The sequence below is a fragment of the Leguminivora glycinivorella genome, chromosome 16 (assembly GCF_023078275.1).
Source record: "Leguminivora glycinivorella isolate SPB_JAAS2020 chromosome 16, LegGlyc_1.1, whole genome shotgun sequence".
Taxonomy (NCBI): Eukaryota; Metazoa; Arthropoda; class Insecta; order Lepidoptera; family Tortricidae; genus Leguminivora; species Leguminivora glycinivorella.
Window position 1 is genome coordinate 3,062,579 of NC_062986.1, and position 27,001 is coordinate 3,089,579.

At 38.5% G+C, this 27,001-nt stretch overlaps 2 protein-coding genes across 2 annotated transcripts in view; one reads left to right on the forward strand and one right to left on the reverse strand.

Annotated features, from left to right (window-relative positions):
* Positions 1 to 5,757, forward strand: part of LOC125234972 (nose resistant to fluoxetine protein 6-like) — a 34,382-nt gene extending 28,625 nt beyond the window's left edge. The window contains exons 8-13 of the mRNA XM_048141398.1: positions 75 to 260; positions 2,987 to 3,160; positions 3,543 to 3,696; positions 4,047 to 4,233; positions 4,632 to 4,774; positions 5,250 to 5,757. Coding sequence (XP_047997355.1) covers positions 75 to 260; positions 2,987 to 3,160; positions 3,543 to 3,696; positions 4,047 to 4,233; positions 4,632 to 4,774; positions 5,250 to 5,432 — 1,027 coding nt within the window. The 3' untranslated portion in view covers positions 5,433 to 5,757. The remainder of the gene's footprint in view (positions 1 to 74; positions 261 to 2,986; positions 3,161 to 3,542; positions 3,697 to 4,046; positions 4,234 to 4,631; positions 4,775 to 5,249) is intronic.
* Positions 5,758 to 6,450: 693 nt separating this feature from the next.
* LOC125234806 (beta-hexosaminidase subunit beta-like) lies at positions 6,451 to 25,392 on the reverse strand. Its single transcript, XM_048141213.1, has 10 exons — positions 25,189 to 25,392; positions 19,114 to 19,300; positions 18,406 to 18,515; positions 17,668 to 17,876; positions 16,566 to 16,678; positions 16,124 to 16,328; positions 15,877 to 16,003; positions 11,818 to 11,934; positions 7,316 to 7,509; positions 6,451 to 6,761 (listed from the first exon to the last, which is right to left on the reverse strand). Exons 1-10 carry the CDS (start codon positions 25,348 to 25,350, stop codon positions 6,569 to 6,571), a joined length of 1,617 nt encoding a protein of 538 aa, XP_047997170.1. The 5' UTR covers positions 25,351 to 25,392; the 3' UTR covers positions 6,451 to 6,568.
* Between the last annotated feature and the right edge of the window lie 1,609 nt (positions 25,393 to 27,001).

Consider the following 27,001-nt stretch of genomic DNA (forward strand, 5'->3'; position numbering starts at 1 on the left):
ATTGTGACCAGCCACTTTAGACAATCCCCTTTCAGGCTAACCCCAACCTACCCGCTAATCAAATCCCCTTTCAGGCTAACCCCGACCTACGCGCTAATCATGTTCACTGTGATGACGCTGATGCGGCACCTGGGGGACGGGCCGCAGTGGGAGCTGGTGGTGACCAGTGAGTCGGACGCCTGCCAGAAGCATTGGTGGGCTCATCTGCTCTACATACATAATTATTTGTGGGAGGACATGCCTTGCTTTCCGCAGTCTTGGTAAGTTTTCATCAATCGCCGAGGTGACTCAAGTGACGTCTCATAGAAAGGCGGAAAATGTAAGGATTAGAAAGCATACATTATAATGTGGTTATGACTTTTTGTGGTTTAACTCGGGGTTAGTGGGCTGTCATCTGTCAAATTTCATATAAAATGGCGAGTTACCTTACCCTACCTTTTTGTTGGTGCAAGTGGCCCTAATTAACAAAGCTTTAAGTTACAGTCTAGCTTAGCGAATAGCATTTGGGCTTATATAGTGCTTCCAGCATTATTGTTTCCTCTTCCCAGATTTTAATTTAATTGTATCTATTGCTTAGCGGCATTGAAGTAACGAACTCACGATTGCAGTAGAATTATAATATTATAAAGCAGACTATATTCCTTTTTTTGAAAAAGTCACTGTATACAGTGAGCTGCGAAATTGCGTAGAGAAATTATAAATACCTACAGTACTGGACAAAATTCTTCATACACCGACATATAAAATAAACTTTCTATCATAATTTCTTTACCCTTAACATCACAGTTGTATTGGAAAACTTTTAACTAATTTCATGGCGTACAACATACAGACAATAACATATCAATGTTCGCACAATTATTTTTTTACATGAGTATAAATATAAATATCAGTACTTTTGGCTCTGGACGAATTTGATCATACAGAATGAAATGCAATGTAGTAGTGTGTATGGCTGTCATCTGCTTTAGATATCGCTGATTGTCTCGGAGGAACATTTTATATTAGAAACTGAAAGTATTTATCTAACCCAAGCTTTTTCCTGTGTGTCTACTGAAGTAGGCAAAGTGGGTATAATTCAGAATGACATTTGATATTTTCTTTATTTTTCCAAAAACTTCCTTAAATTTTGGCTTGGATTGATTACATGAGACTATGTTAGCCATTCAAGCTATTCATTCCTATTAGTCATAACAAACGCATGAGATATACATACTGGTATTATCTTTCAGGCCTTTCAGCCATCGCCCGTCTGAATATATATGAAAAGATGACTGAAAGAAAATACTAGTATGTCTATTTCATGCGTTCGTTGTGATTCATAGGATTAATTAAGTAGCTTCAATGGCTGACATAGTCTCATGTTATCAATCCTAGCCAAAATTTAAGGAAGTTTTTGGAAAAACAAAGAAAATATCAAATGTTATTCTGAATTATACCCACTTTGCCTACTTGAGTAGGCACACAGGAAAAAGCTTGGGTTAGATAAATACTCGTACCTTCAGTTTGTACCTGAAAATGTTCCTCCGAGACAAGCAGCCATATCTAAAGCAGATGAAAGCCATACACACTCATACATTGCATTTCATTCGTATTTTAATTACTGTATGATCAAATTTGTCCAGAGCCAAAAGTACTAATATTTATATTTATACCCATGTAAAACAATAATTGTACAATCATTGATATATTGTTGTCTGTATGTTGTACGCAATGAAATTAGCCAAAAGTTTTCAACACAACTGTGATGTTAAATTTAAGGGTAGAGAGTATTAGGAGGTAGGGTATAGCGAATGATATTCCGCTTTGTGTGGTAGGGCACAGCACAGCGGATATCGTCTCGCTCGAATCTAGAGCAGAGCCCAACTGGGGAAGTACCTCCGCCTTACAGAAGACCGCAGCCAAATAGCACTAGACCCTACTCATAGTGTTGTGTTCCTGCCGGTGAGTAAGGCTGCCAGAGCTCAACGAGGGTGAGGTGTGCTGATGACGGGAGGACTTACGGAACTAACTTGTTCCGTCTATTGTCCTTTGAGTCGTCGGCAACCCGAACCCTCCTTGGAACTTGTACACTCCTTTTTGCTGTGTACTTAACACAGCAAAAGGGAGTGTACAAGTTTCTAATGGGGTGGCAACGCGCATGTGACGTACTGTTTGGGTTGCAGGCGTCCATAGGTTGCGGTGACCGCTTTACATCAGGCGGACCGTATACTTGTTTGCCACCGACGTAGTATATAAAAAAAAAAACCGACCAAGAGCGTGTCGGGCCACGCTCAGTGTAGGGTTCCGTAGTTTTTCGTATTTTTCTCAAAAACTACTGACCCTATCAAGTTCAAAACAATTTTCCTAGGAAGTTTTTATAAAGTTCTACTTTTGTGATTTTTTTTATATTTTTTAAACATATGGTTCAAAAGTTAGAGGGGGGGGGGACGCACTTTTTTTCCTTTAGGAGCGATTATTTCCGAAAATATTAATATTCTCAAAAAACGATCTTAGTAAACCCTTATTCATTTTTAAATACCTATCCAACAATATATCACACGTTGGGGTTGGAATGAAAAAAAATATCAGCCCCCACTTTACATGTAGGGGGGGTACCCTAATAAAACATTTTTTTCCATTTTTTATTTTTGCACTTTGTTGGCGTGATTGATATACATATTGGTACCAAATTTCAGCTTTCTAGTGCTAACGGTTACTGAGATTATCCGCGGACGGACGGACGGACGGACGGACGGACGGACGGACAGACAGACATGGCGAAACTATAAGGGTTCCTAGTTGACTACGGAACCCTAAAAAAAGAGAAATTATGATAGAAAGTTTATTTTTTTATGTCGGTGTATGAAGAATTTTGTCCAGTACTGTAAATTCATTGATAAATTTGCCTTGCACCTTTCCAACTCATTACATATTTGTTTCGTGCTTTTTAAGAAGGAATTAATACTAAAATTACTGGAATAAAAACTAAAGAACCATGGAACAGGTACCTGTCAGCGGACACGCAGCTGTTCGGGCTAGGTCTGCTAGTCTGCATCTTGTGCCGGAAGCCGCGCACGCAGATGCTTGCGCTGGGGTTGCTACTGACAGCCTCGCTGGCTATCACCGCCGCGCACACCTACTTCCAGGACCTGGGCGCTGTTGTACACAACTCCCCTGAGTGAGTGACTCATACTTAAGCGACTAAACTTTTACTAAGTATTATAATAATTTAAGACTTGTGTTATGGTATTATTATGGCAGAACTACACTTTGCTAAAATAAACATTTATTAATCCATCAATAATGCAATAATAATTAAACAGATTGGATACGCACTACAAAATAAATTTTAGTTTGCCGATTGACTGAATACAGCAATAAGTAGGATGAAATTCCTATGGCATGAAAGTTCTTGATTCATCTAAATGGGACTTATAAATCAAACACTTGCATGGGGGTTTTACTATCTGGTTGCTGATTCATGATATTCTGTTGCGGTGTATCGATATTTTTTTTTATTTATTTATAAAAATATATATATGGAAAACTGAACTTTTCAGATCACTCCGCACCTACTTTCGATACAACAAGGAGTTCCAGATAATCTTCGTGCGCGGACACACGAACATGTCCACGTACGTGCTGGGCATCGCCGGCGGACTACTCGCCTACCACTGGCTCAACAACGAAAAAGCTGTCTCTGAACGGCTAAAGGTACCTACGATACGACGTGGCACTAAGACTAAGTACTTAATTTCCTTACTTTACTAAGGTCATCCCAAATCCCAGCCAAGCCAAATCTTGAGCTTTAACTTATCATAAGTTTTGCTTGCGAACTTTGTACCCATAAACTTTAACCTTAACGTCAAGTAAGTCGAAGTCTTGCTTAATCTCTAATCCCACAATATTTTTAAATAATTTTATTTATTTGGTGAACCCTGGCCTGAGCTGAAGGTCTTGGCCAGAATTTAAGATAGGGCATGAGTGATACCTATATGTACCTACATATGTAACATATGTTATTAATCCTGTATTTAATGCATTTTGGCATTAACGATTTCCAGAAATACGCCTGGCTAATATGGCTTTCGGTGCCTATCGGCGTGAGCGTTATCCTGTCCGGCGGCATCTTCTACATGGACGACTTCGAGCCGTCCACCTTCGTGCGAGTGGTCTACGCTACCATCCACAAGCCCATCTTCCAGCTGTGCATAGTCGTGATGATCATAAGCGCCATCTTTAAGGTCGAAAGTAAGTCGCAGTACTAATTAGAAGCAACAATCATCAAATGGTTACCGGGCTTCGATTGTGTGATTCTCTAGAAAATTTTCGCACATAAACTATGGAATGGAATAAACTGCCGTCAGCAGCATTTCGACCTTTAAACTCTAAAAAGCATCGTCTCTGGTGTTAAAAGTCTTAATGGATGACTGTATTTCTTATCATCCGGTGATTCGTTTTGCCTTCTTTGTATCGACATAATTATTTAATACTGAATGCCGTCATCGGAAATAATCAAGTTATAATTCAAAATAAAGAAGGCCCGTTGCATGGCACCATCTAAAAATTTGCAATAATCGCCGTAGATCCTCTTTACCGAAACTGCAACTAACTGCAACTATGTTTACACCTTATTATGTTGTTTTTAGACGTGCTACGCTGCCTCCTTGAATGGCGGGGCTTCACATGGACAGGGCGCGTGGCGTACGCTGGCTTCCTTGTGCACTCCACGTTCCAGCGCGCGCTCGTGGGCACGGCCCGTCTGCCTGCCTACATGTCTGACTATAATGTGGTGCGTATTCCTAATTCATTTCTCAGTCATATGCTTAGTTTTAGTTTCTACACGGTAGTTTACTAAAGTGGTTTATGAAATGCAAAATAGGTACATTGACCGGCTGGATATCACTACCTTATCGCCTTAAATCGTTTGACAATTTCGTATGACATTTCAGACGTTAATGTGACAAGGTATAGATCATCACATATTTGTGCCAGTGACTGTACGATAATTTCAGACTATACTGATAAAATTTGTAAGTAATGACCAAGTGTAATGGCTCCATTCGCTGCCACCGGATGCATTTAGTTAGATTATAAGAGTTTTGCAAAGGGTTTTCGTAGGATGAGAGGCAAAATCACCCCAGAACTCCTGCTGCTACTTACGCCTTTACGCCAAATACACTCACTAAACAAGGCCTGATTCTGATTGAAATCAAGTCCCGAGAATCTTTTGCAAGCTAGACCTTAAGGTTTATTTTATTCCGCAGATAATAATCCTGACAGCGACAGTGTTCCTGTCGTTCGGCACAGGCGCGTTGCTGTTTGTGGCAGTGGAGTCGCCGGTGGCCGCGCTACTCAAGGCCGCGCTTGCGCCCCGGAGAACTAGAGCTAAGGAGATTAAGGAGCAACCCACTGAAGATGCCGCTACTGATGTTACCACTAAAGTCTAACAATTGCCAAAGTAACTAAATTGACATTGTGAATATTGTGATGCCCGATCAATGACGTTATTATGCGATATATGACCCTAACTGTTCTGTTGTTAGCTTTAGATACTAAAATTATAGTTCAATAGTACCTCTACTTCCTAAGGGTTTAGAGTACATGTTTTGTATTTGCTTTGGGCAATTTAGCTGCATAGATCAATGTAATTTGAGCATAGATTTAGAATTATTAAACTAGATCGTGGAATCACATTTTTTGCCATACTAAATTGAACCTTATCACTGAGATAGAAAGGTGATCGTATCAGACTAGCGAAAACGGTCCACATGAGAGGGCATTGTTTGGGCTGGTGTCCCTCTCGCACGTGTGGCCAGTGTTAATGAGGTTACCATAGTAGTAGTATTTTTATCTGTATATTACCTGACTTTATAACTTCTTATATTATTTTAGTGTTATATTCAAACTAGGGTTTCGATATATTTCAAAGAATTGGAAAATAATTATAATGTATTATTTTGATGCCAATAAATCAAAGATTTGTATAATTAAAAAATATGTTCAAATGGGTATTAGTAGATTTGGTAGTAACTTTGAAAATTGACTGGTATCCCCAATGTATGACAGTGATGACGTCACTGAATAATGTTGACATTGTCAGTAAGTGCGAGAAGGACACCAGCCCAAACAATGACCTCTCATGTGGACACACTTTTTGACCTAACTACTCATTCTGGTTTAACTGTAATTCTGTGAATTTGAGTGTTTATAAAACACACCAGAGCTGGAATTAAAAAGATGATTAGACAGTTATGACAGCGTCAAAAAATAAACATGTAAATACAGTCGAGTTCATAAATATCTTTACATTTCTTTCCCTTAACTCGTAGCAATAAGGTGAAAAAATTTACACATATTTATGAACTCGACTGTACATACATCATATCAAAGTGTATAGTGGATGAAACGAGAGAAGGTGGTAATTTTAAATTATAGAGCGTTTTTTATGAAGCAAAAATAATATACTTAATTGTACAGCTTTATATAATCTTTTTTTATGCTTCCTCTGAGATTGTGGTGTTTGATAAATGGAAATAAATTCTAATGATTGATCTACATGTTATTCGTAAACTAAATAGTTACATTACAAATGATTGGGTTTGACGACACAGAAGCCGGGTCCATTCGGAGGTTGCGCTCCGATATCGTACCGAACCATACGGCATGTGTGTTCTTCCAGACGTAGACTGTTCGCGTGCTGGTGAAACGGAGTTGGCACTTCAAATGGAGGGGAGCTCCAGAGCACTTCGGCAGTCGCACATGCCCGAGGCCATACTCTGGAAAAAACAATATGGCGGATTATACAGACTGTCCTGCGTGACAACTTGAAAAAAGAAAACGTTGTCGAAGTCAAAAAGTGTACAAAAGAGTGCACTTAATCTTTTATTTTCGGCGTTTAAAAAAGCATGCAATCAGTTTTCTGTGCATAATTCTGCACATTACTTCAGAAAAAGACCCTTTTATCCCAGACATTTTGGAGATAATTCGCGTTTGTACGGGATTTTGGTAGACTTTTTCATGGAATGCTCCTAAAGAGGAGTTTCCTTTCGCAAATTATTTGGCTGCGGGAAGAGCTAAGTAGTTTTTCTTGACAATGCGCATTAGTTGCTGTCGTTTATATGTAGTTTAAGTAAAGCGACCTTACTAGCAGCGATTGTGATTTTTAATACTACATCGGTAGAAACGAGAATACGGCCCACCTGTTGGAAAGCAGTCTCCGTATCCTATGGACGCCTGCAACTTCAGATGTCATATACACGTTGCCGACCCTAACACTCCATACTCTCCTTGAGCTTTTTTTAATGACATATATTGTGTTTTTCTTACTAACCTGCTAATAATATTCCTATCGTCGACATGCTCGCCCCACATGCAGGCCTCACCGCCTAGAATATTCTTGGCCAAAGATTTGTCGTCCACCATGGCGTGTGGGTCCGTGCGATTATAGTAAGTCACCCAGCTCTTTTGCAAATTGTCTAAGTACCATGGCGCAGATAGTATCACCTTCTTTCCGGCTTTCAAGACCTTGAAATTTATGATTTATATGTTAGAAGCTATGTGAGGTAATTTAATTTAAATACCCTCAATTTTCCAATGACTAGGCAATTTAGCCATTAATTTGGGATCTATATTATTATTATTATTCTCTTTATTTATTTTCTTTCTTAGGCTAGGCTGTTTATAATATGAATATAAAAGTAAAATACAAAAACACATACAAAACAATATAAAACACATATAAACACATTATAAAAAACCTAACCTAGGGTGCCGCCAGCAGCGGGGCAGGGCCCAAGCTGCCGGTGGTTAGGGCTGCAGAGAGAGGAACCGTCGAACTATCCGCGCTGTGTCCAAGATCACCGCCTTCTGCATCTGGCCCTTGATCTAGCCACCTAGCGAGAGTCTCTTAAGATGTTGTAACTAAACCTCCGCTCACCTTACTTATTTACTTACTTACTTGACTAATCAACAGTATAGTTAACCCCCCTTTAAATATACCCCGTAAATTTGGCCTTGTGATCGTCTAGCGTGAATAAGTAGAACCCTTCGATGTGAACCGCGATAACTTAGATCCTTTAATGAGTATCAGCTGTATTTTTGACTAATATTCAAAAATTTTATTTATTTATATTTTAAAGAAGGATAAAGGTTATTGTAGCATAATAATATAGTGTTATAGAAGAGTATTTTATCAGATTTAGGCCTAGAAGGTTATGAGTGAAACAATTAATGACGTAATAAAGAAATTTTTAGAATAAAAGTTAGTGAGTGAAACATACATGAAATAAATATTAAAAAATATTTTGGTAATCATCCGCTACGCCTTATTAGTGGTCCCGGCTTGGGCAAGGGCTTGCGATACGGTATGGGACCCCTGACCTGATCAAACCACTTTATCAGGATCCTAAGCAAGTAAGCCTGAAGGGCTATCTATCTACGAACTAACCCCCTTTTTTATTTTGTTTCTTTTTCCCTAGCTAAACCCCCCTTTCCCCAATACTGCTAATAGACCATAACTTCTCGATCTTTCTGATGTTCTATCGAAACACCGAGCAGTTGCTAACTTTTATGAGAACTAAGTAAGTCTACTAACTCTTCTAAGCTTTTGACTTTCCATCAGTGGACGGCGCTCGCATGCCACTGGACCCTATAACAAACAAATCCTTTTATTCCAAAGACAGTTTGTTTCCCTAGCCAACTTGATAGAATTTACCTTGAAAAACTAGTTAGCAACACTTAGCGTCCCGTCGCAACACCGAAAGATCAGAAATTGCTACCACAATGATTAATTTCACTCAGATAAATTAAGTAATAGGAGATTTTATAAATTACCATCTTTACCAGATATTTTAAGACAGTAAACACCACATTTAAAGTCCATTTAAACCATATAAATAGTAGTAGTTAAATTATTTCTCACAATACACGTTGACCAATTATATTCCAAGACCAATCATAAATGAACTCTACTTTCATAGAAATAGTGTGTGATTCTACCCTAATCCTATCGTTTTCCTTACTCTAGCATATCTGAAACACAGACCGTCACTTACCATAGATCTTGTGTTCAAAATATGCACAAGTGTATCCCTAGTATCCCTAACATAAGCTGTACAGTTCAGCCAGCGAAGCTGAGATAGGCAACCTATAGGCTTGAGTTGGTTAGACCCCCCCCCTCTGCTTTTGCCCGCAGGCTAGGGTAGCAGAGAGTAGATCGCCCTATCCGTGTATATATCCAGTATTCTAGGACACACCAGTACCAGCCACATGGGAGACCCAGCTGCGATCAACTTTACTTAGATGTGGATCGATCACAACCAAAATCCCCAGCGACCAACGCCAGCATGGACCAGAGCACCGAGTAAATAAATATATATAAATATAGGACCCCAGCCTCAAATACTGCCGACTTCAGTGAGCAAGGATTACTCCTAATGTCTTTCGTCAATCGTGAAAGTCCTCACTTCCATCTAACAGTTGGACTCTTTGAGACCGGTGAGAAAGTTCGCCTTTTGTAAGTAAATAAAGACGCCCAAGCCTCCACTTGGAACAAAAAGACTCCTAAACGCCTTATGTTTAACAGCCGCAAGGTATAAAGCGCTTAGCCGGACAACAGTCTGTCACAAACAATGATCTGGCTTATAACTTTCACAAAATAACCCCATAGAAAATTACTAAATTCAATTTTACTGACCAACTAAACAAACGAGTGAAGTTTTCTTTACGTGCTAAATTCTTGCAAAACTAAGCTTAGATTATAATAATCTAAGCTTAGTTTTGCAAGAATTTCTCCCTACAAAACCAAACACAGACTTATCTCCAAGCACCAGCCATACATCGACCCAGTCTTTGTATTGCTTGACGGCACTCACGAAACAAAGCACAGAAAACTTCACTATACACATCAATTTAAATGTAACACTACACTATAAAATAGAACACTAAAATAACCCCACAACTGACGGTAAAGCAATTCCACCACAGGTCTAAGTTCAACTGTACGACGATATTGTCCCCGCACAATCAATCAGAGACACAATTTCAAAGTTTACAATCACTTAGAATAATTTCCAAGTAAAAATAAACAGAGAAACAATAGCAGAACAACTTCACTCACTAGTATAACACACGAAAGCCAGAGACACTGTTAGTCTTGTAGATATTTTAAGAATGACGCGCGTCGGCTCGCTCTGACCCTTTTATAACTTCAAACATCGACATACCATCGACACAGTATCGACGTTTCATCGACACAGTATCGACAAACCATCGACACAGTATCGACACACAATCGACATAACATCGACACAACATCGACATAACATCGACATAACATCGACTATCGACACAGTATCGACATAACATCGACATACTATCGACTATCGACACAGTATCGACATAACATCGACATACTATCGACTATCGACACAGTATCGACGCACCATCGACACAACATCGACAGAAAGCCATTAACTTGCGCACATAAGAAAAAGATCATAAGTGCTTTGTTTACACTCATACGCTCTACGCAATAAAGTTCACGATCATCACGCGGATGTTTGCTTATTAACACGTGCAGATTGCAGCTGTTTTAGAGAGAGACAGAGCTATTGGTATTGATACCTATGTAGTCCAATAGTGGAGTGTTCCGTAAATATTTTTACGTAAATATTAATTTGCGAAAGACTGTTTAAATCAATTTAGTAAGTGACTTCGCAATGAAAGATCTCATTTGTTACTTAATATTACGTTAAATGATATACTCAAGGAGTATAATAATCAATATTAGTGATTATTACCTCTCTGACTTGTAATTGGAACCAAGACGCAATATCGGAACGCCAAACGTTTGACAGATCAGATTGTTAGTGTCAACAATCCATCCATGTGAATATAGTTTGTAAATAAGTTTTTTCCAATAAGTTGTGCATCGAATTATAGTGATTTCTATGACTGATGACGTAACTAAACATATGATTAACCATCACAGATATTATTTGTTAAAATATTCAATGAAATCCCGAAGGAAATATGCACCAAAAAGTTGGTCAAGGAAAAGTTTATTTGCCGTAAGTTTTATATGTAATAACGAGTCCGTTTCCTCGTCATAGACGCTTGTTCTGTTACAATGTTGGTCGAGACTCTTCGCTATGAGATCGTTCGCTGAAACGACTATCGGAACAATGATCGTTGATTCAACATCCCACATGGCGGTTATCTCATTATTATTATTATTATTTATTATTTATTTATTCATAATAAACAATTACACTTATGCAATACAATTAATGCGCCAAACGGGAATAACCAGTTTGTTGGCGCTGCGCTCAGTTCTAACTTTAATTATTAAACATTTTGCATATTATTGTAGGTAGTTAGGTACCTTCATAAGTTCATAATCGTTTTTGAGTTTTTCATCTTAACATCGCGTTAACATCCAATGGAACTTCATAATAAATAAATAAAATAAATATTATAGGACATTCTTACACAGATTGACTGAGGCCCACGGTAAGCTCAAAAAGGCTTGTGCTGTGGGTACTATGACAACGATATATATAATATATAAATACTTATATACATAGAAATAATCCATGACTCAGGAACAAATATCTGTGCTCATCACACTAATAAATGCCCTTACCGGGATTCGAACCCGGGACCGCGGCGCAGCAGGCAGGGTCACTGCCGACTCTGCCAGACCGGTCGTCGATAATAATTTATAACTAATCTGAATCATTTTAGACATAAGTACCTAGTTATTTACACCAACTGGTAAAGCCTCTCTTGATACTTCGAAAACAAATTGTAGAGTACAATCGTATACTATACCCTGTTTAAAGTGTTTTTTCCGTGGTCTTCATATTTTTCATTGCCTTTTATGGGTTCTGATTTCCAGACTTGCACGGGCGTACCCGCTGGTAAGGACGTCACATTCTCGAATATTTCCTGAAACCATATGAAAACATAAGGAGACAATCGATTTCTCATTTTACTTTTTCTTATTTAACTATGCCCCTACCAATACTAAGTTCGACGTTTTTCGCATTTACACATTTTTTAAACAATTATAATTAGATCTATAAAATAAAAATCTCAACGTTCGGGTTTAGCTACAGATGATTTAAAAAAATACAAAATTGTATTCAAATATTTTCCATGATGCATCCAGGAAGATAAAAGACTACGTTTTTATGAGAAGGTGTTTTCCCACACACAAGGTTAGGGTTTGCAATCCGGATATTCGAATATCCGAATTATTCGAATATCCGCCAATATTTTTATCCGAAAATATTCGAATAATCCAAGTGAAATTATCCGGATAAGCGGATAATTTCTATAAACATTATTTTTTATTTATAAGTAATATATTTAATAGATAGACGTTACTGAAACCAATTTCGATCAATTCTTAATACGGACAATGTTATTGCTAACAAGTTAACACCTATTAATCTTCAAAATCAAACTAATATTTACAAAACGAAGAAAGCATTCGTGGACAAGAAGTAAGCAGAATGCCTCACCCCACGCACACAGTTTTTATCAAATATTCGATTAATTGGATGATTAAAAAAACAGAAAATCATTCAAGTATTATTTTTTAATATGAAAACGTTACCCCAACCTACTTTCATTACTGCTAATAGCTAACGTGAAGTTATTTGTAAAACCGTACTTAATAAGGGAGATTTATACCTAGATTTCCTGGTCCCTTGTTTTTTTGAAATTGAAATTTAGCGCCTCACTACGAATTTAGCTGTTATCAGTTCCATGGCAATTTAGTACGCCAGAATTTCCTCCACTTCACTAATAAATATAAGGCATTTTACTTTTAAGTCCTTAGTTAAATGCATACACAAAAATCGGTCTAATTACTACTTATACTTTGAAATCTTAGTCGATCTACTGATCAGCTTGGAAACTAAAACCCATAAAATCGCTGCCGAGCAATTTAAGGCGTTTTTTTTTTTTTTTTTTAATGAAATAGGCAGCAAACGAGCAGACGAGCCGCCTGATGGAAAGCAGTCATCGCCGCCCATGGACATAAGCAACATCAGGGGAGTCACCTATGCGTTGCCGACCTTTAAGAACCCTAAATACCTGCTTCTTGAAGAACCCCATGTCATAGCGCAAGGGAAACACCTCAGAAGGTAGCTCATTCCACAACTTGCATGTTCTGGGCAAAAATGAGCGAGAGGCCCGTTTGTTCTTGGTTTGCCACGTATCTAGAAAGTGAGGATGAACTTTGTTTCTTTGGCGGTTTTCGATTTGAATATTTAAATAAGTTCGCCTTTGTACCTCCTCCTTCTTCATTATTTTAAATTTTATGTCTTGTATATTTTATGTTGGTGGTACAATATAGTACATTACTACAGAGGCCGGGACAAAGGGGGTTGCCGGCTGAAGACATATAGACGGCCGAGCGAAGCGAGCAACCCCATTTCCCGCCGAGGTATGTATAGTGCTTTTCTCAAACATGGTATGAAATAAATAAAGTCTACTGAAAATAGTAACTTTGGATGGCTGTATCTCCTAAAGGGTGCGTCGTAGCGCAAAAATAATCTAATTTTCGTTCCCCTTTGAAGCCCTGTATACGCTTATAAAAAAACAAAAAGTAAAAAAAAATTAAAAAAAAACAGTTTTTTTTTTGTATGAAAACGCACCCAAAATCAAATATTGTCTAGGGCCCGTACCAGTTGCAGTCGGCACGTCTATAAAGCCCCTTATAGTTTTTTTTTTAATTGGCTAAATACCTGGATGTTATGTCACAATTATCTGTGTTTGGAAATTAAAAAAGAGGACTTTGCCGGCCTTGGCCTGCAAGGTTTGTATGAAATTCCATTATCTATCAATCGTCCTAGCCGCACCTGCAACGTCATACTTCGCTGCCAATTATAAGGCACATAACATCAATATTTCATACCATGTTTGAGAAAAAGAATTTACTTACTTACTTATTTATCACTTCTCCCCTTCCATTGGTACTTTGGTACCAGCCACAGTGCAACTAAGGTCTAAAATGATCCACACCTGGATAGGAAGTGTCTTCGACTAATTGGTCTTCTCTTTTTTTGGTTATTCTGTTTTTAACGAGTACCTATATCTTTCCTCATTCCTGTTCTAAGACCCTAACTAGGACGCTTTTGTTTAGAGCCTACGAAAAGAGTTTTCAACTTTTTATATTAAGTATCCGATCCGGTCCAAGATGGCATCTGGTACGGGCGTAGGCATTTATGCAAATGACTAGTGACTACAGTGGTAGTATCAGCATGGGCAATTATGCCACTGTCTTTCAAGTCGAGACATACGCAATAATTACCTGTGTACATAAGAATAGAGTTAGACAAACCCAAGAAAAGAATATCTATATACTCAGCGACAGTCAGGCGGCACTCAAAGCCTTCACATCGCCCAGAGTTGACTCTAGACTGGTATTAAACGGCATCCAAGCTCTTAACAAGCTTGGAAGGCAAAACAAGGTGCAACTGGTTTGGATACCGGGGCACGAAGGCTTCATTGGCAATGAAAATGCTGATGAACTTGCCAAGGCCAACACAACGTCACAAGGAACCATTAAACGGCTATGAAAGACCATACAAAGGCTAATCACCAAAAAGAGTGGGATGCCCTGGTAGGTCTGAAGCATTCAAAGCTCTTTATGCGGAGGGTAGAATCTGGTGCAGCAAAAAGCTAGGAAAGCTAGGCAAAAGACAACTCAAAATTATAACGGGGGTGTTCACAGGCCATTACGGGATCAAAGGAATTTTGGCCAAGATGGCACACGCTGACTACACAGATTATCGCATGTGCGGCGAAGAGGAAGAGACCGTCAGAAATCTAATGTGTGAATGTCACGCCCTCGCCAGACAAAGAATGAAGAACTTTGGAGCAGGCTACCTAGTACCAAAGGACATCAGAGAGCTACCCATGAGCCTCATCATCCGATACGTGGAGATGGTCGAGAAGCTCCTGAATAGCTGAAGAATCTTAAGATCGAAGGGGGTAATTGCACAAAAGATCCCGATGGGTCGAAGTGTATCCGGAAGGGCCCCCGCAGATTTAAGATCAGATGAGTATCCGATCTGATCGAGCGAAGGACCGACTCCTATACATTCTCAAAATCATTCAAGGCGCCATCTTTGATTTTTGCCTTTGACATCCTTCCTATATCCGATATCGGATCGGATAATATGACAACGCTGTATGGCCCTATAACCATCATCATATCCAATGATGTTGTCTCACGTTCCACTCTACAGAAGCCATCCTCTCTACCATCCATTTCCAAGGTAAAGGTGTTGTCAGAAAAACTTCTCGTTATACCTAACACCTAACTAATCACTACTACTAATTGTCTTATATCAACAGCTCACTATCTGATTGCAAGATTCTAGTCATAGAACTAAAGATAGAGAGCTAGGCGTGTTTTAATTTCTAGAGTTTGCTGATTTACGCAAAAATTAAATAAAAATGTAGGTAAATTTCTCATTATGGCGCTCATCTATCTCAGCCGTTATCAATTCCACGCTTATACGCACCTGTAACATTAATTTTGTTCCCTTTAATAAATTATCCGAAATTATCCGAATTATTCGAATATTCGAATAATAAAAATTGTATTATCCGAATTATTCGAATATTAAAAATCCGTCGGATAATGCAAACTCTACACAAGGTGTCAGGTGGTTTTCCAGTGTCACAGTTTCGTTTTCTTTCAACCCCTTACTTGCCAAGAGTGGCACTGAAGCTTTAATAGTTTCATGTGCTCTGCCTACCCCTTTATGGGATACAGGCGTGATTGTATGTTGTATGTTGTTGTTGTTTTCCCACAGGTTGCCCTCCTTCATCCTAGTCATCCTACTTTACTTTTAAGTACGAGTAACTTGCCTCCCACACGATAGGTTGTGATCTACCGCCAAGCAGTTGGAACAGTCTGTTCACGAACATGGGGAACAAGTCAGTGACGGTCATGTTGTGCTCTTTGAGATACTCCTGAATCGTTGGACTATTCTCCCTGGAAAGATGACAAATAAAATAATAAGTTGGATCAAGATCTTGGTTTAACTATTGCCCAGCTCTACCAAATCGTGCGTAAGTATATTATAATTCATATCTTATAAATGACATCACTTACCAACACTCCGTATTGACCTCATCCCCACCAACATGGAGGTACTTGTCGGGGAACAAGTCCTGCACTTCCTTGAATAATTCTCCGAGCAGTTCGTACGTGGAGTCGAGAACGGGGTTTAAGGCTGCACTGGGTAATAAATGCACCCATTGATCCAGGCACGTCAGCACGAGCTCAGGGTGCGATGCCGCCCAAGACACTGTGTGACCTGTTGGATGAATTTAGCGAATTTAAAGTTTTAGTCCATTGTAAAAGTTTCATTTATTGGTAAAGCTCGGCAAAACACCCCTCATTTTGTAATCATGAATATTTAGAACCCGTTATGTTACACAGTCCAGAGAAATGAGCCTCTTGACTACTTATTAATTATAATTTTAAATTAATTTTAAACTGGCCTATTTTGAGATGTTACAGTCGATACACAAGATCAAATATTGAATAATACCTGGAACATCAAACTCGGGAATCACTCGGATACCTCGCTCACGGGCATATTTCAACACGAGCACGATATCTACCTTCGAATAGACCATGGTAGGATAATACGCTCCATGCTCGCTGAAAAAAACAGATTAGGTACTTATAAAGAGACTTATAATACTAAAAGGCAGACTATTAATGTATGAACCATTAAAGCCTTATAAAAGACTTCATACCGCGTACGAAATTTTACTTAGGTACTTATTTCGCTGTCTGAAACTATTGCAGCGCACATGCGTAAGTCGTACACAACACATGATCATACTTAACCGTAATGTATTTACCCGTTTTAGGTGTTTAAATTATAGACTGGGATAGCAGATTCCAGATTAGGTAAGGCCCACTTACACCAACCACTTAACTCTGGAGTGTGATTCCAACAACTGTCAAATTCCATACAAACTCTCTTAACTCTCCATTTTCGTTGGTGCATGTGGCCTTAAGAGGGACTACCCAAAATAAACTTATTGAAGCGGCGAATGAACTGCGTCTGGACCAGAACCGGGAAATCCCTTCTACCAACCTTATTTCCGGGAACTTCTTGGTCTGGTACGGAAAGCTGTCATCATCAACAACGTGCCAATGGAACGCGTTTATCTTGTACATCTCCATGGCGTCCAGCGTGAGAAGGATATGCTGCACTATATGTATATTTACGATAGTCATCATCATCGGAACGGAAGGAGGATTCCTTGCGTTATCCCGGCATTTGCCAGGCTCATGGGAGCCTGGGGTCCGCTTTGACAATTAATGCCAAGATTTGGCGTAGGCACTAGTTTTAGAAAGCGACTGCCATCTGACCTTCCGGGAACGGTAACTAGGCCTTATTGGAATTAGTCCGGTTTCCTCACGATGATGTTTACCTTCACCTAAAAGCGACTGGCAAATATCAAATGACATTTCGCACATATGTTCCGAAAAACTCATTGGTACGAGCCGGGGTTCGAACCCGCGACCTTCGGATCGAAAGTCGCACGCTCTTACCACTAGGCTACCAGCGCTTATACGATAGTATTATTAATTTATCCTGTGGTCCGGGGCAGGACCAGGGAAACCCTTCTACTAACCTTAATTCCGGGAACTTCTTGCTCTGATACGGAAAGCTGTCATCATCAACAATGTGCCAGTGGAACACGTTCATCTTATTCATCTCCATAGCGTCTAGCATCAGCAAGATGTTTGGCAGCGAGATGAAGTGCCGAGACGTGTCGAGTAGCAGGCCGCGGTGCGAGTAGCGCGGGTAGTCATGTATCTCCGTCGCGTTTACTAATATACGCTACAAAGAAGGTGTTTGTCAAAATTTTCATTGTACCTTTCATTTAACCCATCGTATGCTCAGGTACGGATCCGTGAGTAAAATTTAATTAGGCCATCTTTTTTGTATTTTGTTCCATAACGATTAACGATTGCTCTTGACGCATCCGCACACGAAGGGTTAAGTACTTATTTAATAATCTTCATATAGACTAGACGAAACTCTAGGTCTAATCTACTAAGCCTAAATGTAAATGCGGTAAATTCTCTCTCCGTCTTCAGAACATATGTACCTCTAGACACTATAACTTTTTGCAAACATTATGCGCACAGTAATTATACATTTTGGAAGTTTTAAACTATAAAAAAAAATAGTTTAACGACTTTAACAGCCTTTATCATCATCATTCCCTTGCCCTTTTCCCATTATTTGGATTTTGAGGTCGGCGCAGCAGATCATCATCCTCCATTCCAGTCCTCTCTATCAGCCTTTATGTTGGGAGAAATAAAACTTATTTTATGAGTAGCATAGCAATCCAGTTAAATGTTACCTTATAGTCATCTGATAAATAGAACGAGTGCAAGATACTCTGGAATCCTCGAAGAATGCCCCATATCGAACCGCTTTTCAAAGTGGACACCTCTGCTATCGTTAGATTGTCTGCAAAAATAGACATAACTTTGAATCATAGCCAGTGTATGGTTTTCCTGAAGTAATTTCATAGAGCGATGACGTTGGTAAGTAGTAAGGTATCTCGGATTCGGAATCTTCGGCGACTTTCGCGAGGTCGTGTGAGGCGTGTCCTGTATGTGTTTCAGACAAATACAATGTGTGTTTCCATTTTTCCTATTTTTCTTTAATTATTTATAAAAAATCTGATTATAAGAATACAGATTCCTAAATGGCATCATTTGAAGCTTTCAGTAAACTATTGCGATAAATACAATTAGAACACAAAGGTACTCATTTGTTTAAAACATGTGTACATAAGTATGTGAAATAAATATTTTTCTTTTAAGTATTTTGTTATTGAAACACTATCAGCGCGATAAGAGCTTGTTGACCTAAAAAATATAATTTTAGTCCACATGCAAAGTATTATATTATTACTTGTGATGTTGTGAACTTGTGATATATTATCGTAACTCGTAATTATGTCATTAATAAGTTGCTAACTTGCCTTCAAAAAGTGGGCCGGCCTTTACTTAAAATGTTATTCTCAACAATCTTAACTTATGAGTCCCAAACAAATACCTACAGCTCTCATCCATCCCATAATGCGGGTACTCTTCACACGGCGCAGTCAGGTCGATGTGCAACTCAGCGAGCCTGCCCTCTGACTTGTGCGGGCGAGCATGCTCGAGCGCAAGTTGGCTTTGCCGCGCAAACACGTGTGAATAGCGGGATACCACGCTTGAGAGGAGCGAGCAGGTCACGCCGACTACCTGAAGTCGATCACTTTATGAAATTATTATATTAATACAAGTCAAAAAAACATTCTAAATTTTGTGGGATTTGATAACCGCTGTAACGTAATACATAAGTATATGGCGCAATTTCTTTAGTCCGGGACTCCCCACAGGCGAGATAACAATTATCCAATGAAAGTTTCTATTACTATTGAATTTCCCGAATGCGGGCCCTGTGGCACGCGTTCCAGAAATCTCTCGTACCCCACATGCGGGCCCTATCGACTAATGAAAATGCGCCATACGAGGAGTCCCCGCAGGCGGGATAACAACCAATGAAAGTGGTGAAATTTAATTGGTCGTTATCTCGCCTGCGGGGACTCCCCGTATGCTGTATACCGAACGAGTTGTCGACTAATGAAATTGTGCCATTAGTTTCAACAATCGAGTCACACACTGGAATCTTTGGGCGGTTCTCAGGGATGACGTTCGGTGCCTGATTTCGGTGCTGATTTTTATTTACTACTTTATTGATATGTCAGTCAATTTACTAAAATCTAGCCTAAATATAAAAAATATTGGTGGTGAAGGCCTCCATTAGAACCTTATAGTTTGTAAGAAATCTGACATTTTAAAATCACCGAAATTATGTATGGGCACTGTAATCAATTTGCCCCACCGAATTCAATTTTTTACACATTATTCCACATTTCAACTTAATATATAACTTATTATTCAATTTATTGATATTTTTCATTTTAATTCGATGACAGGTCATGTAAAAAGGCACATAATCGCGCAATTTTACTAAATTTAACATGGTAATATGCTAGTCATTATTGAGTAGAGAATTTTGTACCCATAGAGTGGCTTAATTTGCTTAGAAACATAGTTCTATGTTTTTACAAGGTATATCCTACTATTTAAGTATGAAATATTAGAAAATAATAGACATTTAATCAGTTTACAACGTGGCAATCGAAGTCGGTGGTCACTTTTTTTGATATCGGTGGTCAAAAAATCCACCAAAACCACGGAAATCAACTCCACTGATATCAAATTTTATAGCTTTTTTGGAGATAACTGCAATAGCATGCATGATACAGAGGAGATGTTTTAATGACGTAATAACATACTTTCAAGGATTTATTAGTACCTTACATAACGACAAATGGACCTAAACTGTGGGAGTAAATTGATCCACCGAATCTTAAAAAAACATGGGACCAAACCCAGCAAACGACTGAGAAACCTTCAAAAAGTCCCCTTTATAAAACGGTACTTCATCTCCTCTACACTGAATGGTTAAGAGCGTTATAACATTTCGGCGTCGGGCGAAATTAGGTATTTTACCCGCCGCGCGAGCCCAATATGCCGACCCTTTCTAGCACGTCTTATCACTCGCTCGCACTACAATAATGGACAAAACAATCTTGATCCTTTCTATGGAATTTTGATAACAACCACAATCTACTATCTCGATATAAACTTTTGATTTCTAATAAACATTATTTTGTACGAAAATACTAGAATGTAGCGCAAAATAATATCAATTATGTTAAAATTTATTTAAAAAATTAATTATAAAAGTAGATCCCATCCCAAATATTTGCTTTTGTTATATGAAAATTACTGTAATGCTGTATTATGATTACCTCTGTAATCCATTCCTTTGGAATCGGTATAATATAGATTCCTGGGTGGCTAGCCGAATGGCACAATCGCTCACGAAACGCTCACGAAATGAAGCGCTAGTAGATATCTATCTCTATCGCGCTTGCGTATTGGCGCGACAGAGCCAGCGGCGTATCGCTTTCGTTTGGCGTCGGAGAAATGCCATTCGGCTACGGGGCCTGTAATATGGATTCCTCGGTAATCAAGTACTTAAGTAATCTGAATTCCACTTTACTTCGATTCCAGGCTTATTACTTTACTTCTATATGTCACTCAAATTGTTTTTGGTTTACATGTCATTCTAGCATTTTCACTTTCACATTTCAAGTGCATATACCACGAGTATAGGTTTTCGGGTGTGCTGATTTAAAAATTAATGACCGATTTGGAATCTGACATTGCTGACTGTCACTTTGACACAAAAGTCGTCATGGGTGTCGTAAAATAGGTTTTAGGGGTGCTGATTCCAAAATTAATGACCAATGTGAAATCTGACATTGCTGACTGTCACTTTGACACAAAAGTCGTCATGGGTGTCGTCAAATAGGTTTGCGGGGGTGCTGATTCCAAAATTAATGAACAATGTGGAATCTGACATTGCTGACTGTCACTTTGACACAAAAGTCGTCATGGGTGTCGTAAAATTGGTTTTAGGGGGTGCTGATTCCAAAATTAATGACCAATATGGAATCTAACATTGCCGACTGCCACTTTGACACAAAAGTCATCATGGGTGTCGTAAAATAGGTTTTAGGGAGTGCTGATTCCAAAAATAATGACCAATGTGGAATCTAACATTGCTGACTGTCACTTTGACACAAAAGTCGTCATGGGTGTCGTCAAATAGGTTTCCGGAGGTGCTGATTTGAAAATTAATGACCGATTTGGAATCTTGACATTGCTGACTGTCACTTTGACACAAAAGTCGTCATAGGTGTCGTCAAAAAGGTTTCCGGGGTGCTGATTCCAAAATTAATAACTATTTTGGAATCTCACAGTGCTAATTGTCATTTTGACACAAAAGGAATCATGGGTGTAGTCAAATAGTTTTTAGGGGTACTGATTCCAAAATTAATGAAATGATTTAAAAAGTCATGACCGATTTGGAACCTGACATTGCACAGTACCCCTGGAAACCTATTTGACGACACCCATAACGACTTTTATTTCAAAGTGACAGTCAGCAATATCAGATTCCAAATTGATCATTAATATTGAGATCAGTACCCATGAAAACCTATTTGAAGACACCCATGATCACTTTTGTGTCAAAGTGACAGTCAACAGTGTCAGATTCCAAATTGGTCATTAGTTTTCAAACACCCTCGGATACCTATTTGACGACACCCATGACGACTTTTGTGTCAAAGTGACAGTCAGCAATGTCAGATTCCAAATTGGTCATTAATTTTGGAATCAGCACCCCCTAAAACCTATTTTACGACACCCATGACGACTTTTGTGTCAGAGTGACAGTCAGCAACGTCAGATTGAACATTGGTCATTAATTTTGGAATCAGCACCCCTAAAACCTATTTTACGACACCCATGACGAATTTTGTGTCAAAATGACAGTCAGCAATGTCAGATTCCACATTGGTCATTAATTTTGGAATCAGCACCCCCTAAAACCTATTTTACGACACCCATGACGACTTTTGTGTCAAAGTGACAGTCAGCAATGTCAGATTCCAAATTGGTCATTAATTTTGGAATCAGCACCCCTAAAACCTATTTTACGACACCCATGACGACTTTTGTGTCAGAGTGACAGTCAGCAATGTCAGATTGAACATTGGTCATTAATTTTGGAATCAGCACCCCCTAAAACCTATTTTACGACACCCATGACGACTTTTGTGTCAAAGTGACAGTCAGCAATGTCAAATTCCACATTGGTCATTAATTTTGGAATCAGCACCCCCTAAAACCTATTTTACGACACCCATGACGACTTTTGTGTCAAAGTGACAGTCAGCAATGTCAGATTCCAAATTGGTCATTAATTTTGGAATCAGCACCCCCTAAAACCTATTTTACGACACCCATGACGACTTTTGTGTCAGAGTGACAGTCAGCAACGTCAGATTGAACATTGGTCATTAATTTTGGAATCAGCACCCCCTAAAACCTATTTTACGACACCCATGACGACTTTTGTGTCAAAGTGACAGTCAGCAATGTCAGATTCCACATTGGTCATTAATTTTGGAATCAGCACCCCCTAAAACCTATTTTACGACACCCATGATGACTTTTGTGTCAAAGTGACAGTCAGCAATCTGAGGTACTACATATTTGTAATCTGAAAGTAATTAAGTCAATAATTTCAGTTATTTTGAATCGACTATGATTCCGAATTATTGGTAATAGTAATTATTGTATAGATGATTAGTGATTCCTTTACATGTAATGGTAATTTACCGTTTCACTTGATTACATTACAAGTAATCTGACACCCAGTAGTGGATTACAAAGTAAAATCAAGTAATCGTGTAATCCGGAATCGATTACGATTTCCCCATCTCTGGGTTTAGTTATATGGTTCATTGGTACTGGTGACCACCATCTGGCTCCATCATCAGACCCTGAGTACCACCTCTTGTCAAAGGTCTTGTTGAGACGAACCCAACGAGCCTAAACACGAAGTCGTTTACTTACATGGTTCACTGGTACTGGTGACCACCTTCTGGCTCCATCATCAGATCCCGAGTACCATCTTGATGTGTCTTATCATCTTGACCGTATTGTAATTTTCGCATATTTATCATCATAACGATGTAATACTTTAACATTCAAACATAACAAAATATTACAAAAGCAAATATTTACGGATCTAGGATCAAATTCGTTGGTCGCTGTTTACACACACACAATGCGAGGATAGCCCGTGTATAAACAAGGCGTCCGACCCACACAACGATAAATATTCTCGACGTTTGCGATGAAAACTCGGAGAGCGAAGCAACATACGTCTCACCTCCTCGAGCTCCGGCGCGGCACTGAAATCGCAGGCGTCCGTCGCCGGTAAAATAGCGACAGGAAGGCTAGTTTTCAAAAAATTGGCAAAAAATCATAATAAAATATTATAACGACAAATGGATAACAGCAATTTAAGCACATTGTGCAGATTATTTATATACTAAAATAGCTTCGATAACATGTAGATTTTCGGAGAAATGATCACTTGTTTCGATGTATTTTCAAGACAAAATTGAGTTCGTTTTACTTTCAATTTCTCAATTTCAAAGGATTAAATGATAAATATTGTTTAATGGGCCTTAAGTACAAGATATTTGGAACTTAAATTTACCTCATTTATGAGAGTGAGCTTATCAAATTGTAGATAATAAGAGCTCCGAATTCTGTGCTTCACGCGGTTTTTCCTAAACGAGCATCAGGAAAACAATCATTACTAATTGAAAAAGCTTTTTTTTTCATATGTTTTTTAATTAACCGACAGTTAATAAGATGTTCTAACTGAAACAAGTACTTTCACTGTCTTTTAGTATGAGTAAAGTGTACAATTTTGTCGATAAATATTGTGCATTTTACAATATATCGCCTTTTTTTGTCATAGCGCTCTTAAAACATAGCTAAAACTAACTATATTTGTGCTACTACGTCCCTGATCTACTAATTTGTAAGAGTACTGTCATGTTTAAAAAATTACACCGAAATCAGTCACTAGCCCGGGACACATGGTAAATTTTTCTTTACTCGATGAGTTTAGCTAACATATTATTTTTATATAGAAAATATGATAGGTTAACTAATACCTTATACGTGAATATCTATAACAACTGCGATCAACAACTCCATTTTGAGTTATGATTTTTTGTTTTGCAAATTCTAAGTGCGGGACACGCCCACCGACGGTCATTTTTCGCATTTAATATTTTATTACTCATATCATACAAATAATAAATAAATAATGTTAAGGTGTACCAAATAGAACAGAGGCTAAAGATTATGCCTGATTTAATTCAGATTTTTAGAACAGTCCGTTCTGACGTTTTTTGCCTCGGACACGTAAAAACGCGCCTCCTGAGAAATGCCCCTTTATCAATGGTTGGAAATAAAAGAAATGTACGCGCGCTACCACATCACAGTGTTTTTGACCCAAAAATCAGACATCGTACTTTTCATCAACCAGGGGATAAGCTTATTCTACCATAAACGCATGACTAAAACTCCCGCGTGGAGAATACCCTCACAATTATACAATAATAATAAAAACACATGATTACCTTAATTTGGAATTGCCTATGGTCGAAGGTAAGAACCGTGTTCGTCTTCACTTGCTGTTGCGGTTTTGGCCATACCTCCCCTTTGGAAGCCTTGTATTGAAGCCCAGCGATCGGAAACGCCCAAAACGTAACAACAATGTTTAAAAATACTAGGATACGCATTGTGGTACCGTTCCACCGACCGGCGTACGTTCAACTGAGGAAGCGAATCAATCGAATGTTGTACATCCTTATTACAAAACAGATAAGCATACGTTTAAGTAAGTAAGTAAGTAAGTAAACACTTTATTGTACAGAAAAATAATATAGCACATAATATTTAAAATAAAAAGTTTCAGTACAAAGGCGAACTTATCCCTTTAAGGGATCTCTTCCAGTTAACCTTTGAGCATTTGAGGGAGAGTTTGAGACGGTAGACATCCACATAATACAAAAACTACAAAATAATAACAATACATTTTTCATTCCTTAGTCTAACACGCAGTATATATTAATAAATATATAAATAATCAATAAATATTTAATATATATATACTACTTACAAAACCGCATACAATCCCTGTCTCAGTTTAATAGCTTATTATAAACATGGCAATGTAAATAACGCGGTATTATGCGTTTTATCGCGCTTCAATCTGACATTTATGAACTGTCCATAGACGAAAACGAAATTGTTACTAAAGCGGTTATAATCAAGTTATAATTAATTTATCGCTATACCTAAAATCAAGAATTTTATATATATCTCTGGATCACAGACTGAGCTAGGGTGGCTAGCCGAATGGCACAATCGCTCACGAAACGCTCACGAAACGAAGCGCTCTAGTAGATATCTATCTCTATCGCGCTTGCGTATTGGCGCGACAGAGCCAGCGGCGTATCGCTTTCGTTTGGCGTCGGAGAAATGCCATTCGGCTACGGGGCCAGCTCCGAACATTTAATTTAAAAAAATAAAACCGCCTTCAAAAAAAAAGCGCGTTACAAAACACGTAGAAACTAAAAAGCAAAAAATAATAAACCTTTGAATTCAGATTTCTTATCGTATTGCAATAACCTAAACATCCAAATTATAAACAAATCAATTATTTTTGTAGTCGGTGCCAGACCTGTTCGTCGCCTTGCTATATTGCCTGTTTGGCCCCACCCAACCATACTCAGGCTGGCCCCGACTCCAAAAATAATTGATTTGTTTATAATTTGGATGTTTAGGTTATTGCAATACGATAAGAAATCTGAATTCAAAGGTTTATTATTTTTTGCTTTTTAGTTTCTACGTGTTTTGTAACGCGCTTTTTTTTTGAAGGCGGTTTTATTTTTTATGTTGTCGCACAAATAAATAAAACTAAACAAAATTGTATATATATATTTAGGCAGTGATATATTTAAGGTTTATTATGTGTTGAGCCGATTTATATAAAAAGATGTTAACATGATTAGTTAGGGTTATTCCAGCACGGAAGTTCGTAACAAGGTTCGCAAGCAAGCCGAATAGTTCCGAGTTTGCCCGAGCGAAGGTAACGAGTTTGATGTTTTTGTACGGAGCGCCACTTTGTTCGGAACCTTCGTGCTGGTAACATATCTTGCTTAAACATTGTATTTGTTAGTCTTAAGAATATTGATTAAAAGGCATCTGTATCGTGAACACTTGTTTGATTTAATATCAGCAAGTGGGATCTTACATACGCCATGCCTCCATTTCGGCCAACTGGCGAAAGTAGCCGTAAGAGAAAAAGAAGATCCCGGTCTAGATCTCGAAAGGTACGTCGGCATAATCGAAAACGCTTGACGTCCCGGCACCGCCGTAAAACTCGTT